The sequence below is a fragment of the Phyllostomus hastatus genome, unplaced genomic scaffold, assembly GCF_019186645.2.
Source record: "Phyllostomus hastatus isolate PE091 unplaced genomic scaffold, TTU_PhHast_1.1 phas_scaffold_585, whole genome shotgun sequence".
Lineage (NCBI taxonomy): Eukaryota > Metazoa > Chordata > Mammalia > Chiroptera > Phyllostomidae > Phyllostomus > Phyllostomus hastatus.
In genome coordinates this window covers 4602187-4617258 of record NW_025334037.1, presented here as the reverse complement: position 1 = coordinate 4617258, position 15072 = coordinate 4602187, and the positions used below count along the sequence as shown (strand labels likewise).

The following is a 15072-nucleotide window of genomic DNA, read 5'->3' as shown; positions in this document are numbered from 1 at the left end:
TAGGAAGGAGGAAAGGGACTCATGATAATTTCTAAGGAGATTATGTCTTTGGAGAATTGCCTTACCTGGTAAATGACCAAAAATTTTCCCAAACTAGGATTGTCCTGACTTGCTGCTTCTCAGTGATTATGAGCCAAGAGAAGGAAGGTATAATTAATTAGGAAAAGCTGCTTTGGAATTGCCAGTCTGGATGAACTGCTTGGTAGTTGGGAGTAGTAACCATGAACATGACATATGGGGGTTAAAACACTGCCTTTGCTTCCCTCGGTGCAGCCATATCTAGAACCAGTGAAACTGGAGAGCTCTACACCTCTTTGTCATTTAACCAGAAAAGGAAAGAACAGCTCAGAGCAATATGAAAATGAGATTTAGGTTTAAAGAAGGTAGAAGGCAAATGCGGCAGTAAATTGCACATCTTGAGGCCAGATAGTCCTGTGAAGGGAAGGAAGAGCTCAGGGATATTAAGGATACACAGCTGGAGCCCCAGATGCACTAGATTCCGTACCATTTTCTTTGAGACCTGCCCTTTCCTTGCTCACAGAGAATGTGTTTCAGGTGATTGGTGTATTGAGAGGATGGTAGATGGTTTGTGAATCACATCAGTAGGATTTCAGTTTCTGGCTGTTGAACCAATGACTTAAAGGGATGGATACTGGTTTTCTTCTTTTTTAAATTTCTGTTTGTTAGGAGCTACTGGAGAAGAGCCCTCTTCTAGGGTAAATTGGATGCAAAGTTTTGGAGGGCCATGTATGTGCAAGTTGTATCCTCCATTTTTAAAGTTTTTCTCTCCTCCAGGTTATCCTACCTATAAAGAGAAAATAAAGAAAAGGCCTGGGGGCCGCCCAGAAGTGATTTACAACTACGTCCAAAGACCGTTTATTCGAATGTCCTGGGAGAAGGAGGAAGGAAAGAGTCGGCATGTAGACTTTCAGTGCGTGAAGAGTAAATCTATCACCAACCTTGCAGCAGCTGCCGCAGACATTCCCCAGGACCAGCTGGTGGTCATGCACCCAACTCCGCAGGTGGACGAGCTGGATATTCTCCCCATCCATCCCCCTTCCGGCAGCAATGACCTCGATCCTGATGCGCAGAATCCGATGCTGTGATGCTGATATTCCTCAAAACCATTGCATGCTACTCTTCACAGTGACGTTGCGCTCTCCTCATTCTGCACTGCAAGGCCACTCTCTTCATCGTGAGATGCACATAACAATGTTTAGGATATTGCAGTGTAGCCTTTTTTAAAGACCAAAGGTAGCTGAATGGTTTTTTAAATGAGTACAACTCTAGCATCCTGAGGTTCCAGTTATATAAATGTATTTGTTTACCAGTGGGTTTGTGAAATTGGTTCTTTGTATGGGGGAACAGTCCTTTTTCACACATCTAGATCTTTTCAGAAGTGGTGGAAATTGGCCACTGGGGTACTTTCAGTCTAGACTGACATTTGTCACACCTCAGATAAAATGCAGAATATTACATAGTTGCACTTTATAAATGGTGGTTAAATGGAATTGTTCAAGCCATTTTTATAGTTGTGATGCACAATGTAACTTAAATAAGTGCTTCTATCAAAGTATTCCTTCAGTAAAATGTGTATAGTTTACTGCCCGTGATGAGCAAAAAATGAGTATTTATCATTGGGCATGTTTGAATGATTAGAATGAGATTCAGTGCCCACATCTTAACAGTCCAGTTATCTCCAGTGCCGTTTTTGCCCTTTTAGCGTGAGTCACATGCAGGGAATGTGAACATCATGGGTGGTTTGTTATCCAGTCTGCCTTACCCTTAACCTGTTCACAGATATTTATTTACTAATGATTTTTTTCTTAAGAGTTATGAGATAGGAAAATGAAGTGTTTGCTCTTCATTTACTAAATGATTGTAAACTCGTTTTTCATCAAAATAAAAATCCCATTGTTTTCATGTTTCTGATCAACTTCATAACCTTGCCCATTTTTAGTTCCATAGTTAGCAGACTCCCTGTCTTGGTGTCAATATAACTAGAAAACAAATAGTAGCTCATGGAACTCCAATTTGGTATTTGTGTGTTGAGGCACTTATTTACCTACTGATCATAAAATGCTATAAATCCAAAACAATGTGAAATCTGAAGAGAGAACATTTTCTAGTTCAACCTGATACAAAGGGTGGAATACCTTAATGTACAGTAATGTACAGTAACCTTAAGTTTCAGAGCTGATTTCTGACACTAGTTTGGTTCTTTTTCCATTATACTGTGCTGCCCTACTTAGCATATTACTCATATGAATGCTTCTTTTTTAAAAAAGATATTCTGTGACCCAATTCAAGAAGGAGTCAGAAGCATTAGGTTCTTTGGACCTGGGGTCACATACTGTTGGAAGCCGTACGGTTGTGAGTACTAGGGGAGAGGAGTTGTAGTAGAGAAGCTAATCTGTTACATCTAATCTTGAATTTGTAATTTAAGAGGATTTGAATTTTGTGTTTAAGCAGTGACATCTTTGTTCTCACATAAATGAAAACTGCAATGATTTGGAGATTAACTATTTTAACAAAATAGCCAAGCTTTTAACACAGGGAAGTGATGTCAGTCCCGGAACAGTTACGAAGGCCAGAAAGATGTAGATGTTACTGTCATGGACCGTCCTTAAAACCCAGTGTAGAAAACTGATGATCCAGCCCTGGAGCATGTAGCCTTTTTTTCTAATTATTAGAAACGTGGACAATATTTATAGAACAAGGGAAACATTTATTAAAAATATTTAACTGTCTAATACATTATACTTTAACCCATATTTATAGTAAAGGATTCTTACAAGGAAGAATAAACAGCTTTATGATACAATTAGTATAAGAAATATCCACATGGGGGACTTCTTTGTAGTGTAAAAACACCATACATCTGAAATGACCATTTGCATATAAAAGCTACCAATGATGCTTCTGTGCACAATGATTAAAAAAATTTAACACAAACAGAATCCAAAATATACAATTAATGCAAGCTATCCACAGCTAGCCCAATAATCAATGATGAGGAAACACTGGAGCAGGCTTAGTTCCACTTTGTCTGCAGTTACACATAGTAAGATTGACTTGTATCAATGGCTCTGAGATGGCTTTTATGAAGACAGTACATAAAAGCTGTTCTCTGTTTACCCAGTAAGCTTCACAGACTGTAAAACTCCACCAGTAATGCACTTTGATACTGTAGCTGTTGCTAAAGCAACATGTAGTGTTTACAGTGGCCACGGCAAGTCGCTAAAGTCAACAGGGCCACCCAGCCCAGCATCTGCTTCCAAGAGGCTCATTATGACCGCCATCGCTGCTTCATCGTTACTGGGACTACTTGAGCCTTGATCGTTGTCTATCATGTCTATGCCTATGTGCGGGTTCTCACCTGTGAGAGGAGGTGAAGACTGGTTAGTGGTAATAGCACACTGTGTTCGCCTTAGTAAGCAATCCCTAAGCACACTTTTATCGAGAAAGTTACACTGAACACAGTAGGGTGAGAGGCGCTACTTTGGGTGCTACATTACCTATATCTATTTTTTAACTTTGGGGTTTTTCAGAGGGAAAACCCAACTTTTTAGAAACTCAGTGCTTAAAACACAGTAAAGATTAAAAGCATTCGAGTTGACCTCATTTTAATATTCTGATACAGCCAATTACAAGGATGGAGTTGCAGAAGAACTAGGGAAGTAGAGATTAGGAAAAAAGGAGATCTAGAAAGACAAAAAAAAAAAAAAAAAAGACGGGTGGGATGGGAGAAGCAGGCTCTTCATTGCTAACTGACTTAATGCCATATGAAATGCTTATTGATCACCCTTCCGGGCTTTATCGTTAAGCCTTCATGGACTTTTGTGCTGAAGAGGTTAAATGTCCTAACGTGGTGGGAGAAAGCCTGTGTCCAGGCTGCTGTAGTCTCCTGAGTCCCCAGGATAAACCTGGGCACCTCATCAGACCTCAGCCATTAAACTCAACTCTGAAATAAAGATTTAACAAATTTTAAACTTACTTTGTTCTTATGAAATCATCTAGAACTAGAGTGTTTGGTACATTGACATTCACATTATTAAAACTCACTTTGTGCCAGATGTGTTGCAAGCTCATTATAATGGAAAGTAGTAAGAATGCCACTTACCAAGAATAGAAGAACTATCAGAGTATGGATAGCCTGGATTCTCCTGAGCCTGCCCCGGTAGTAGGCCAATGGAAGGAATGTCTGGAGTCCCTCCATTCAAAATCTGCAAACAACAGTGAAATTTTCACGTTACCAGCAGTTTCAATCCATACCATTGTCACCAAGAAAATGAATCATGTTGAAAAGAGGAAAGTGGGAGAAAACTTCAAATGGCTTCGGTTTCCTATTGGATTGTTTTAAACAAGAAACTGTTAATAGTCATGTAAGACATAAACCTCTTCCCCCACAAACTATTCTTTTCTCTTCATTAGACTAAGCCCACATGAGCAATTTAAAGCACAGGTGGCAAACACAAGGCCCACGGGCTGAATCCGGCCCTCCACCTTGTTTCATCGGGCTGAGTACCTTGTTTGTATCCAGAGGCAGCGCTGAGCTCCTTGCCCTTAGTTAAGGAGTAACATTTATACAGTCCTAAAATTACATTCGGCCCTTTGAAGACAACCACAAGGCTGATGTGTCCCCCCCACCCCCCCGTGAAAATGAGTTTGACACCCCTGACTTAAAGGCTGAATAAAATCCCCACAGCATTCAGTTACCTTGGATCATGCTGCTCACATGTCTCTTTACGGCCAAGGACTAAACCTCAATGAGCCCAACTGGGCAGTTCCCCTTTAAGGGAGTAAAACATTACAGCAACAGATGTCGAAGGAATAAGGGCTTGTTAACACACTGTGAAGAGAGAAGGCTCTGAGGAGTTAGAAATGAACAAAACACCGGAAGTAAATACCTCATCACCAGTGAACTACGGGTGTCCACTCCAGTAATCAGTGGTTTATGTTCTTAAAATAGGCCCTGAGAAGCATTGTTATCACTCCTCAGTAGCAGAATTCTCATTCGGTCTGCCCCTTCCCTGCCAGCTTCCTTCCCCTGGCTGAGTCTCAAAGAAAAGCATCTTTGAGTATTTGAAAGTAGGAGAGGAAACTGGGTAGCTCCTTGGATTTCAGGAGAGGCAGTGATTTCAGGCCTTACCAGTAGGTGGCATTATGCCTCCATCTTGCAGTTCAAATTTTTGGTCGAGACCCCTTTACACTCTAAATAAAAATTGAGGACTTCAATTTGAAAAGTTCAATTGAGAACTTTTGTTTATTTAAACTATATTTATCAATGTTTAGTGTATTTAAATACAATGTTAGCATAAAGTTAAAACTTACAAATTCTAAAATGTAATAAACCTATTACCTGTTGACATGAATAGCATTTTAATGAAAAATAACTATTTCCTTGAGTGCGGGCTGCAAACCAAAGTGTCGCAGGTTCGATTCCCAGTCAGGGCACATGCCTGGGTTGCAGGCCATGGCCCCCGGCAACCGCACATTGATGTTTCTCTCTCTCTCTCTCTCTTTCTCCCTCCCCTCTCTAAAAAAATAAAATATTAAAAAAAAAAACTATTTCCCAAGACAAAAAATTAGTGAAGGTGTCTTGTTTTACATTTTTAAAAATGCAGTATCTGCCTTAATGGAATTCTCATATTTGCTTCTCCATTTAGTCTGTTTAGATATGTTGTTTGATTGTAGTATATGAAGGAAATCTGGCCTCTCACAGATACATAGTTGGAAAAGGGAGGTGTATTTTAATAACTTTGTCAAATAGTTGTGGTATCCTTTTTTGATATCACATCAAAACCCAGTAAGTGGCCCTAGCCAGTGTGGCTCGGTTGGGGGTCATCCCAAAAACCAAGAGGTTGCTGGTTCAATTCCCAGTCAGGGCACATGCATGGGTTACAGGTTTGGTCCCCAGTCAGGGTGTATGGATGGCAGCCAATTGATGTTTCTCACATCAACGTTTCGTCTCCTTCTCCCTCCCTTCCCCTCTCTAAAATAAAATAAAAACTCAGTAAGTGGAAGCTTCTCAAAAGGTTTGCTGCAGCATGGAATCTGAAACTCTATCAGTGAAATTTTTGTATTCATGTTAAAATCCATTGGAATATCCATCTTCAGATGGATTTTTTTTACCTTTGCATGATTTTAAAATACCTTGCATTGGGCGCCCTCTCCCTCCTGTGAGCACACCAACACCTTCCCCTCCCCCTCTTCTTCTCCCACAGGCATGCATCTCCTAAACTCTAAGGGACCCCACAAGACTTGCAACCGAGGGGGCAGTGGGCAATGGGCAGCGGCCACTTGTCCTGGGATAGCTCCCTGAACCTGTCTGCAAGGCCCCCCTTCTCTGACTCTCCAGTGCGCTGACAGCAGCCCCGCCATGGCTTACTCCTTTCATGGGGACTTTTCTCAGTGAGCCTAAGCAGCCCCACTGGGGCTCTCCTGTCGCTTCTGTCCTAAAGCCCTTCTTGTTTCACTGTCCCCAGCCTTAATAAACGTACTTTCAAAACAAAAATAAAATACCTTGCATTGGTCATTTGGAAAATACTGGTTCAAATGAGTTATTCAAATCTTCCAAAAGTTGACACATTTCATTGTACAGCACCAAAGACATCACCATGATTAACATTATCCAAGTCATCAGAAACATTTTTTAAGCTTTAGAAAGCTGTTGAGCTCAAAGTAGCAAAAGTTTTCCGAAAATTCTAATTTTTCCTTGAAAGCTAGTTTATCATTGGCAACAAATACTATCAGTTGTTTTCCTTGAAGTTACAGGTTTACTTCATTTTCAAAAAAAATCTGTGCTCAGTGCCGAAGTCAGAATAGCCATAGTTCACAATAGTAAAAATAGGGCCCTATGAAGACAGCAGTTGGCTCAGCTCACACTCGACACGATCACACACGTGCCCTCCCTGGGACAACTGCCACGGGTCGGTGCACGGCATAGGTGCTCTATGCACACTTCCCACTGTGCAGAGTGTTAAGATTTACTCAAGGGTTTTATACAAGCAGTTCTTTTTGCTGCTTCACTGAGGACATTCTTAAATGAAACTCGGTGAAGATGCCATTGCTAGTATACAGTTTGGTGTCGCTGCCCTGATTTTTGCAAAAACATCAGCAGTTTTACCCAACATTGCTTTTGTGCCATCAGTTCACATCTCTGCACAGTGATTTTAGCATTATTATGAAAATAGTTTGGACTTGACAGAGACCTGAAAGGATCTTGTCCCCCCACCTCTCCCAACAAGGCCACAGTTGGCATTTAAGGAACTGCCGCTTTACCTGAACCTTACTGCCTCTGGATGTCCCCACCGTCCTGGAAACAATGAGGCTCGCTTACCCGCTGTCTCCCTTGCAGCTTAACCTCCGCCAGAACGGCAGGCCGACCTGCTGCACTGGGAAGTGACTGGCAAGGGCTGGGAGCTGTGTGGCTCTGGTGTACTGTTTACTGCTGCGGACACTTAGCTCTGTATTGTTTAGGCTGCTCTTACTAAGTCCTGCTGCTGAGGACTCAGAGGGAATACATTCAGAATTTCTCCTCTCTGACCCACTCTTACAAGCTCAAAGAAAAGGAAAATTATTTTCTCATGAATGCTTTAACAATACTAGGGGCTTTGTGATGCAGAACACACTGGTTCATCTCTGGCAGTTACTGGTGTGAAATGAGTCAGAAGTCAAGAGTCCTGAATGTGGTTTGGAGCCGTAGTTACGAAATGCTGGGCTAATCATTTAACACCTGGGAGCCTGGGTTTCGTTACCTAGGAAGCTGTGAGGACTCGGTGAGAATGGGCACTGAAAGTTCCCGGAGTGCATTTAAGTGCTGCACTGGGTTGATAACTATAAAACAAAGAGTACTGGGATTCTTGGTAATACCGGGGAGTTGGGAAGCAGAGGAGGGAACCCTCTCAGGAGGCAGTGGAGTCCACATGGAGGAAGGACCCGGGGTGCAACAGGACAGCAGAGCTGAGAGCACAGCCTGTAGGCAGGGGTAGAGGGGTGCACCTAGCCTGGGCTTCATCTAATTGGTGCTGTTTTCTGCGTCTCCCCCAAAGGCCAGGCACGTTCACATATTGTCTCACGACAGGAGTTCGTGTGCAACAGTTCTGGCTGCCCCAACCTGTAGTCATCCCGCTATAAAGAAAACCAGGGCTTAAAGACGGTACAGGGTCACGGAGCCAGCATAAGGCAAAGCCAGGCCTGTCTCACCTTGACCATGCTCTTGCCCATTAATTTACTGACTTTGAAACTATTTCTTGGGGGTGGGAAGCAAAATTTCATTTCAAGCAGAAGCTTTTCTGGAAGATTCATCTGTAACAGAAGTAGAGCTGCCCTGGTGGAAGGCGCGGGAGTCCTGCCCTCCCCTCTTGGCCCAGCTGGCCTCGCCCCACCCACCGGCAGGACCACCACTCCCTGGGCCTCTGGGGGACCTGTTTGGAAAACCCATGTCCCGCTTCTGCTACAGTGTGTGCCCCAGGAGTCTCGCCTGTGTAAACTAATAATGCTCTTTCCCTATGTGTTTCGGAAGGCAGGAGGAGGAAGACTCTATGTGTGAAGATGCTGGCCCTTGGGGCATCCCAACCTGTGTTAACATCAGGCACTATAAACAGAGTTACGATGTACAGTTGGCACAGCCTGGACTTGTCGATGCTCTGGCAAAGATGAAACAGACGGGCCGTTTCTAAGCCCATGCACACTGCAGCCTTCTAGCTAGCTCTTCACGAGGGCTGACGACTCATGAGCCCCATGGACCCATGCCGTCATATCACAGGTCCCCAGGCACCCTGCGGCTGCAAAAGCATGGCTTGCTTTCCAAAGCCCTGCTGCTGGCGTCACTGTGTCTGGTCCCTGCACTAGACACCGACAGTATTCTCTCCCCGGGAGACTCCCGGCAGAGCGCTGGACAGCCTTCTAGCGTGGTCCCCACCAACCCTTCCCTCGTGGGAGCTCTTCGATTGCTGCCTCAAGGCCGTGGGCTGATAACTCCCCATTCCTTAGGATCATCTTTCTGCTTTGCCCACTGGCACGGAATTAATCCTCTCGGGGTGTCAGCAAGACCCCTCGCCCCACCAGCATGCCTTGTGCCTCGCCTCACACATGTGCGTTTCCTTCAAGGAGGGAGAAAGTGTTTCGGCAACCACAACTGTAACTGCATCCTCTCTCCCCAGCATTTCAGAACTTGGGCAAGAGGCTCTCTAGATTAAGAAAGTCTGGGTCTAAGAGTCTTCAGCAGCCTTACCTTCTTGCCTCCTGGAGAAGCCGCATCAGGGGGAGGTGTGCTTGTGATGTTCAGCGGGCTGGAGCCACAGCTGGAAGGCGATGACCCCCTTATCCTGTCAGAGAAAAGGGAGTTAGTTACACTGCCTTGCTTTTTTTTCCAGTGGAGCGTGTGTGTGTTTTGCTGAGGTGTGGGGGTAAGACGAAAGGTGACGATCTAGACCAGGATTTGGCAAGCCTCTTCTGTAAAGGAGATAGTAACTACTCTCCTGTAAGGGGGAAAGTAACTACTTTAGGCTCCCGATGGTCCTTGTCACAGTTACTCAGCTCTGCCACTGTAGCCTGAAAGCAGCCACAGACACTACGGGAATGAATGAGTGTGGCTGTGTTCCAATAAAACTTTATTTACAAAAACAGGTGATAAACTGGATTTATCCCATAGGCAGCTAATCTAGAACACAGACTGTGGAGTCAAGCATCTCAATGACAAATCCCTCGGATTAGGGTTTGGGTTTCAGGTTGGAATTTCAAGTAAGTGGCCAGGTTTATTTCCTCACAAAATCCAGACCTCAGAGTTGGCGGGGACTTTAGAAGTTCAGTCTCTGTCTCTGGTACTGTGAACTGGAGTCCACAGCAATGATTTATCCTCTCCCCTGTAGACACTGTTCAGCTGATGAACACTCTTAGGAAATGGAGGGTGCCGGGGTGGCTCAGCCCTCCTAGGAAGTGGCTTGGCATCATCCTCTAAGGCCACAGGTGATGGAAAAGGGGTCCCGGCCCCTCTCAGCCGTCACATTCTCAGCATCACAGGTTTACAGAGGGAGAGACGTAGGAGTATAAACCCGCATTCACTCTTGTCAGGCTGGAGAACCTCGGGACAGGGAGCCACGGCCTGGCACTGAAGCTCAAGTTTAGGGAGAGCACGGTGGCAGCTGCGTGAGCACCGGGCTCTTAGCTCCTACATGGATGAAAGCAGCTTCTGCGTCCCCCAGGGATCCCCCCTTCACTGCCCAGCAGCCTCCTGGCTCCCGTACTGTACTGCCTAGTGCTATGGGCTTGTGAGTGAACAAGCTCTGTCCCCTGGATCACAAGCTTCTCAAAGGCAGGACACAACTATATACCACGCTCTCTTCGGGTGCACAGATGGCTACTAATTGCTTGCTAAAAAGTGCTGAATGTCTCTCCTTTCCTTATCTCTGTGAGGCCACTATTTTCCCAGGTTCCCCATCTTGGAACTGCCTTTTCAGTGTTTCTTTTTCTTTTTAAGATTTTATTTTTAAGAGAGGGGGGAAAAGGCAGGGAGAAAGAGAGGGAGAGAAACATCAATTGGTTGCCTCTCGCATGCCCCCAACTGGGGACCTGGCCTGCAACCCAGGCATGTGTTTCCTGACTGAGAACGGAACTGGCAGCCTTCCAGTTTGCAGGCTGGTGCTCAATCCACTGAGCCACACCAGCCAGAGCTATTTATTTATTTTTAGGGAGAGGGGAAGGGAGAAAGAGAGAGAGAGAGAAACATCGATGGGTTGCCTCTCACACACCCCCAACCGAGGACCTGGCCTGCAGCCTAGACATGTGCCCTGACCCAGAATCGAACTGGCGACCTTTTTCTTTGCGGAACGACATCCGATCAATTGAGCCGCACCAGTCAGGGCCATCGTTTCTTGTTTCATCTTCAATACCTAGCCCTAAAGTTACTCATTTCTGCCTTGAAGAGTATCGTCACTGCAGGATGGGCCTGCTTCCTGGGCTATCAAGTCTGCTCGCCTTCAGCTCTTCCTACGCCAACCCAGCTTCCGCAGTGCTTACAAACGCAACTCTGGACACCTATTCAGCATCCCATGGCGAATGAGGTCCCATAATGTCTTTCCAGTCTAAACTACTTAGCATCATTTCTTAGTAATGTTAGAAATTGCGGCTCCTTCCTACAAGGAGACTGCCCGGTTAGGCGCCCCACTTCCTGACCCAGAATATGCCACTCGCATGCCCACTCCACTGGGCGCCTGTCTTTTCTAGAAGGAATGCCCACCTTCCTCCCAAACTCCAGCTTCAGCCAAGTTCAAACCCTTCCTTGCTTGCTTGCCTCACCCACGCACTCTCCCTTTTTCCTATTACCATAAAGAAAACAGACTTCTCAAGATTTAAGACTCTTGAGGTCCAGGACTGCTTTACACTGTTCTCGGACGGTCCCGAGCGATGCACAGGGTGTGCAGAGGCTGAGGAGAGCCTGGCCATCCCTGCGCGCTGCCCACACCTCCTTTCCCGAGTGGACTTGAAGCCTCATCCCTCATGCCTGTCGGGAGGGAACGGAACTCTCGCCAGGGCAAGAGCCCCACTGCGGCCACCTAGAAAACGAGGCCAGTTCTCCTGAGAGAACCCAGTGTCGGCCAGAAATCGTCATTTCCCTGCTGTTGCCTGGTTACCACCCTCTCCATTCCCCCAACTGAAATGGACTTATAGTAAATGCTTCTTTCTCAATGACTGCCCACCCTTTTTTAAAAAGTTTATTTTTTAAAAGATTTTATTTGTTCATTGTTAGACAGAGGGGAAGGGAGGGGGAAAGAGAGGGGGAGAAAGCCGTTGCATGAAAGACACATTAACTGGCCGCCTCTCGCACGCCCCCAACCAGGGACCCGGCCCACCACCCAGGCGTGTATCCTGACTGGGAATCGAACCGACCACCCCTTGGCTCACAGGCCAGTGCTCAGCCCACTGAGCCATACCAGCCAGGGCTCAACGATTGCTTTTAAAGAGTTAGATTTAACTAACAATTTTTGAGCACTCTCTCTATCAGTTTCTATTCTAGAACTTTCCTGAATCCTCTCACAATCCTAAACAATCCTTGTGAGATAGATATTGCCTCCCTTTTATGGCTTAATTCAACAGAGGCCAGGAAGTTACGTGAATCTCCCAGGCACAGCCAAGGGGAAGCCCAGGGCTCAAGCCCAGGAACACTGCCACCCCCTTGTCGCACGTGGAAAAAGTCCTGCCGAGGGAGTTCCTTCCAGCAGTGACCTGCCTGCTGTCCACCACGCGCCCTCGGTGGCTTTGTGACGGGCAGAAGCCAACGCTTAGCTGAGGCCCAGACCACCCTGCAGCTCGCAGCTCGACGCCTGCAGTCCTGTACCGTTGGTGCTCAGACGCCCTCACCAGGAAACTCCCGAGACGCACACTAAAAAATTAGGAAGTCGAGCCTCCCAGAGAGTTCCCTTTAGTTCTGGACTGTCTGGGATTAGCCTATTCATTTAAGGCAGGATTTCTCCATCTCGGTCAGCACTACTGACATTTTGGACTAGAACATTTTTTTGCTGGGGGTGGGGGCGGGAGGAGGTCCTGTGTATACACGCTACAACTACATACATCCACCCACACAAGCTGTTCAGAAAGCAGCATCCTGGCCTCTGTACAGGGACATTTAGTAGCAAGCTCCCACCCAATATGACAACCAAAAACATCCCCAGACATTACAAAACATTCCCGGTGGTGGGGGTGCAGAAAGCCCTGGGTTGAGAACCACCAGTTTAAGGGACCAACCAGAAGACGCTACTTGCCTGTGGATTTCCATGATTTCCTCAGCGATCATTCGACCTATTTTTCCTGCCCCCGCCCTGGTGCCCCCTGGAATCCCTGGAACCGTGGGCTGGGCCCTCTTCGGACCACCTACAACAAAAGAATCTGAGCATGAGAAGGGGAAAACCGAGGGAGACATGCTTCTGTGTGCTGGGTTAAAATCAGTTCATCCCACGATCCACGTGAAGCTCAGCCTTGGCGTGGTGCCTGGAGGGGCAGAAAGCCATAGCTGGATAGGAAAAGGCTCAAGTTTCCTTCCAGGTTCAGAGGCCCAAGCGGTGACTTGAAAATCTAATTCCCCTCCTGCAACCAACACGCACTCACTGCATCCCTCTGGGCTGCACGGAGGTGAGCCACTGCCCTGCCCTCGAGGGGCTCCCAGTCTAACGTGAGGAAGGTGACGAAGAGGAAGGAGGCCGTAGCCACCCAAGTGGGTGGAGTATGACGGGTGAGTGTGAGGCGCCCAGCTCTTTGGGGCCCGTCTGGTGCAGCTTCCTGGGAGGTTTGAATTCCCAGCTGAGAATCGGAAGGGGTGCGAGGGGGTATAAATCAGCTTGGCAGAGAGGCAAGTTGTGGGGGGGGGAGCATTCCAGGCACAGCAGGGGTGCGTGCAGGGGTACCGAGGCAGGGCACAACTTGGGAGACTCCAGGACATTCATCGTGAGTGACGACGAAGCAGCAGTGGCAGGTCGCGGAGGGCCCTGGGGGCCACACTAACGGATGAGGACAGTATCCACAAAGGGATCGAACCGAAGGACTTGACACAGAAGAGGCAATGACTCGGATTTGGCGATCAGAAAGTCCAGTGCACGGAGAATTAACGATAGCAGAGGATGGGGGGGTGGGTAGAGGGAGACCAGGGTTAGAATAATCCTACAATCCAGGCAGCAGACAGGAGGGTGAAGTAGCGACAGTGGTGAAGGAGAGGGTTAGGAGACAAAAGAGACAGGGGTTTTTTGTGTGTGTTTGGATGTAATGGGACAGGTAGGAGTCAGGTTTCTGTCCTACCAAGCACAGCATCAGTTTGGATGTGCTGAGTTTCTGGAGCCTTTGGGACTCCAGGCAGCCTCTCCAGGAGGCGGCTGGAGAGGGTGGGGTAGCAGTGGTTGGTGGGGAGAGGCGGGGGCTGAAGCCATGCAAGCAGAGGCGGCCCGAGGAAGGAAGGACAGAGTGGGACCAGGGCCCAGCCCTGGGAGGGGCCCCACCAGTACAGCACACAGCCACTGCTGACAGGCACCCTCCCCCACCTCAGGAACCAGAGCCGGTCCTCAAAGTGCACTCGCATCCCAGCCCCAGGCCACACAAACGGAGGAAAAGCACTCGAGGAGCCGGGAGTTTATTTCAGAGCTTCCAGGATCCAAGCAGCCTCGGGAAGGCAAGAACGAGTTCCCCGAGTTCCAGGGAAGGCAAGAATGAGTTCCCCGAGTTCCAGGCTCAACCGAGAGTGAGATGACCGTGTCCTTAGTGCTTATCCCCTCGAGGCCTCCCTTGTTCCACAGGAAATGGTGGCTGGGGGCCCCCAACCCTTGGGGGGGGCGTTCGGGTCACGAGCAGCTCCTCGAGGGCAAGCCCGGTGCCCCGGCGGTGCATAGTTACCTTCTCCGGAGGGCAGCATGCTGTCCATGCTGTGGGGGGACGCTGTGAGCTGCGGGAAGGTTGGGTCCCCGCCTTCCAGAACGTTGGCTCTGTGAACATCCCAGCAATAAGGAAACGTGAGTCAGGCCTGCTCAGAGCTGTGCACCTTTCACCTTGGCCAAGGTGTCCGGTGTCCACTCTGGACCTGGACAGGCCAGAAAATGAAGGGTCTGTCTGAGTGGCTCAAAGGGTCTCCTTGCTGTGTCACAGCACGATGGACAGCGTCCCGCTCTTGGCCCCACTGCCTGCCTGGGCCTTCCCAGTTCACGTGGGCCAGCTGAGGCGGTAACTGTCCACTGCCACGACCACAGGGCTGCCTCTCCTGTGGCGGGCCCAGCCCTGGCCCCTCGCTCAGCTCTAACCATGGTGGGGTGCGGGAGGGGGTGCAGTTTGGACGCCATGGGGAAGGAGAGGTGGGCAGCAGGCCTGGCGAAAGTGAGGATCTTTCCTTTCCCTGCTCTTAGCAAGCGGCCGCTTTTGAGATGACCATCCAGCTGCCAGTACTCGGGCCACCAGCCTGGTGGGCATGGACAGCCCCCCCTTGTCAGCCAAGGCCAGGACGAGCTGATGCCTGGTTGAGCCTTTCCCCGGTGCCACCCCTTCCCTCCACAGAGTACAGTGGGTGCCCAGGGCGCAGGGTCTGCAGGGTCTGCG

The 15072-nt window shown here is 47.9% G+C and overlaps 2 protein-coding genes across 14 annotated transcripts in view; one reads left to right on the top strand and one right to left on the bottom strand.

Annotated features, from left to right (window-relative positions):
• Positions 1-1932, top strand: part of BTBD10 (BTB domain containing 10) — a 78426-nt gene extending 76494 nt beyond the window's left edge. For all 8 annotated transcript variants that reach the window (XM_045825802.1, XM_045825797.1, XM_045825803.1 and 5 more), the window contains one exon: positions 796-1932. In XM_045825802.1, coding sequence (XP_045681758.1) covers positions 796-1106 — 311 coding nt within the window. In that variant the 3' untranslated portion in view covers positions 1107-1932. The remainder of the gene's footprint in view (positions 1-795) is intronic.
• A 775-nt stretch (positions 1933-2707) lies between these two features.
• The window catches only part of ARNTL (aryl hydrocarbon receptor nuclear translocator like), a 109107-nt gene continuing 96742 nt past the window's right edge, over positions 2708-15072 (bottom strand). For all 6 annotated transcript variants that reach the window (XM_045825789.1, XM_045825793.1, XM_045825792.1 and 3 more), the window contains 5 exons: positions 14380-14468; positions 12765-12873; positions 9239-9332; positions 4124-4226; positions 2708-3379 (listed from right to left, as the gene is read on the bottom strand). In XM_045825789.1, coding sequence (XP_045681745.1) covers positions 3219-3379; positions 4124-4226; positions 9239-9332; positions 12765-12873; positions 14380-14468 — 556 coding nt within the window. In that variant the 3' untranslated portion in view covers positions 2708-3218. The remainder of the gene's footprint in view (positions 3380-4123; positions 4227-9238; positions 9333-12764; positions 12874-14379; positions 14469-15072) is intronic.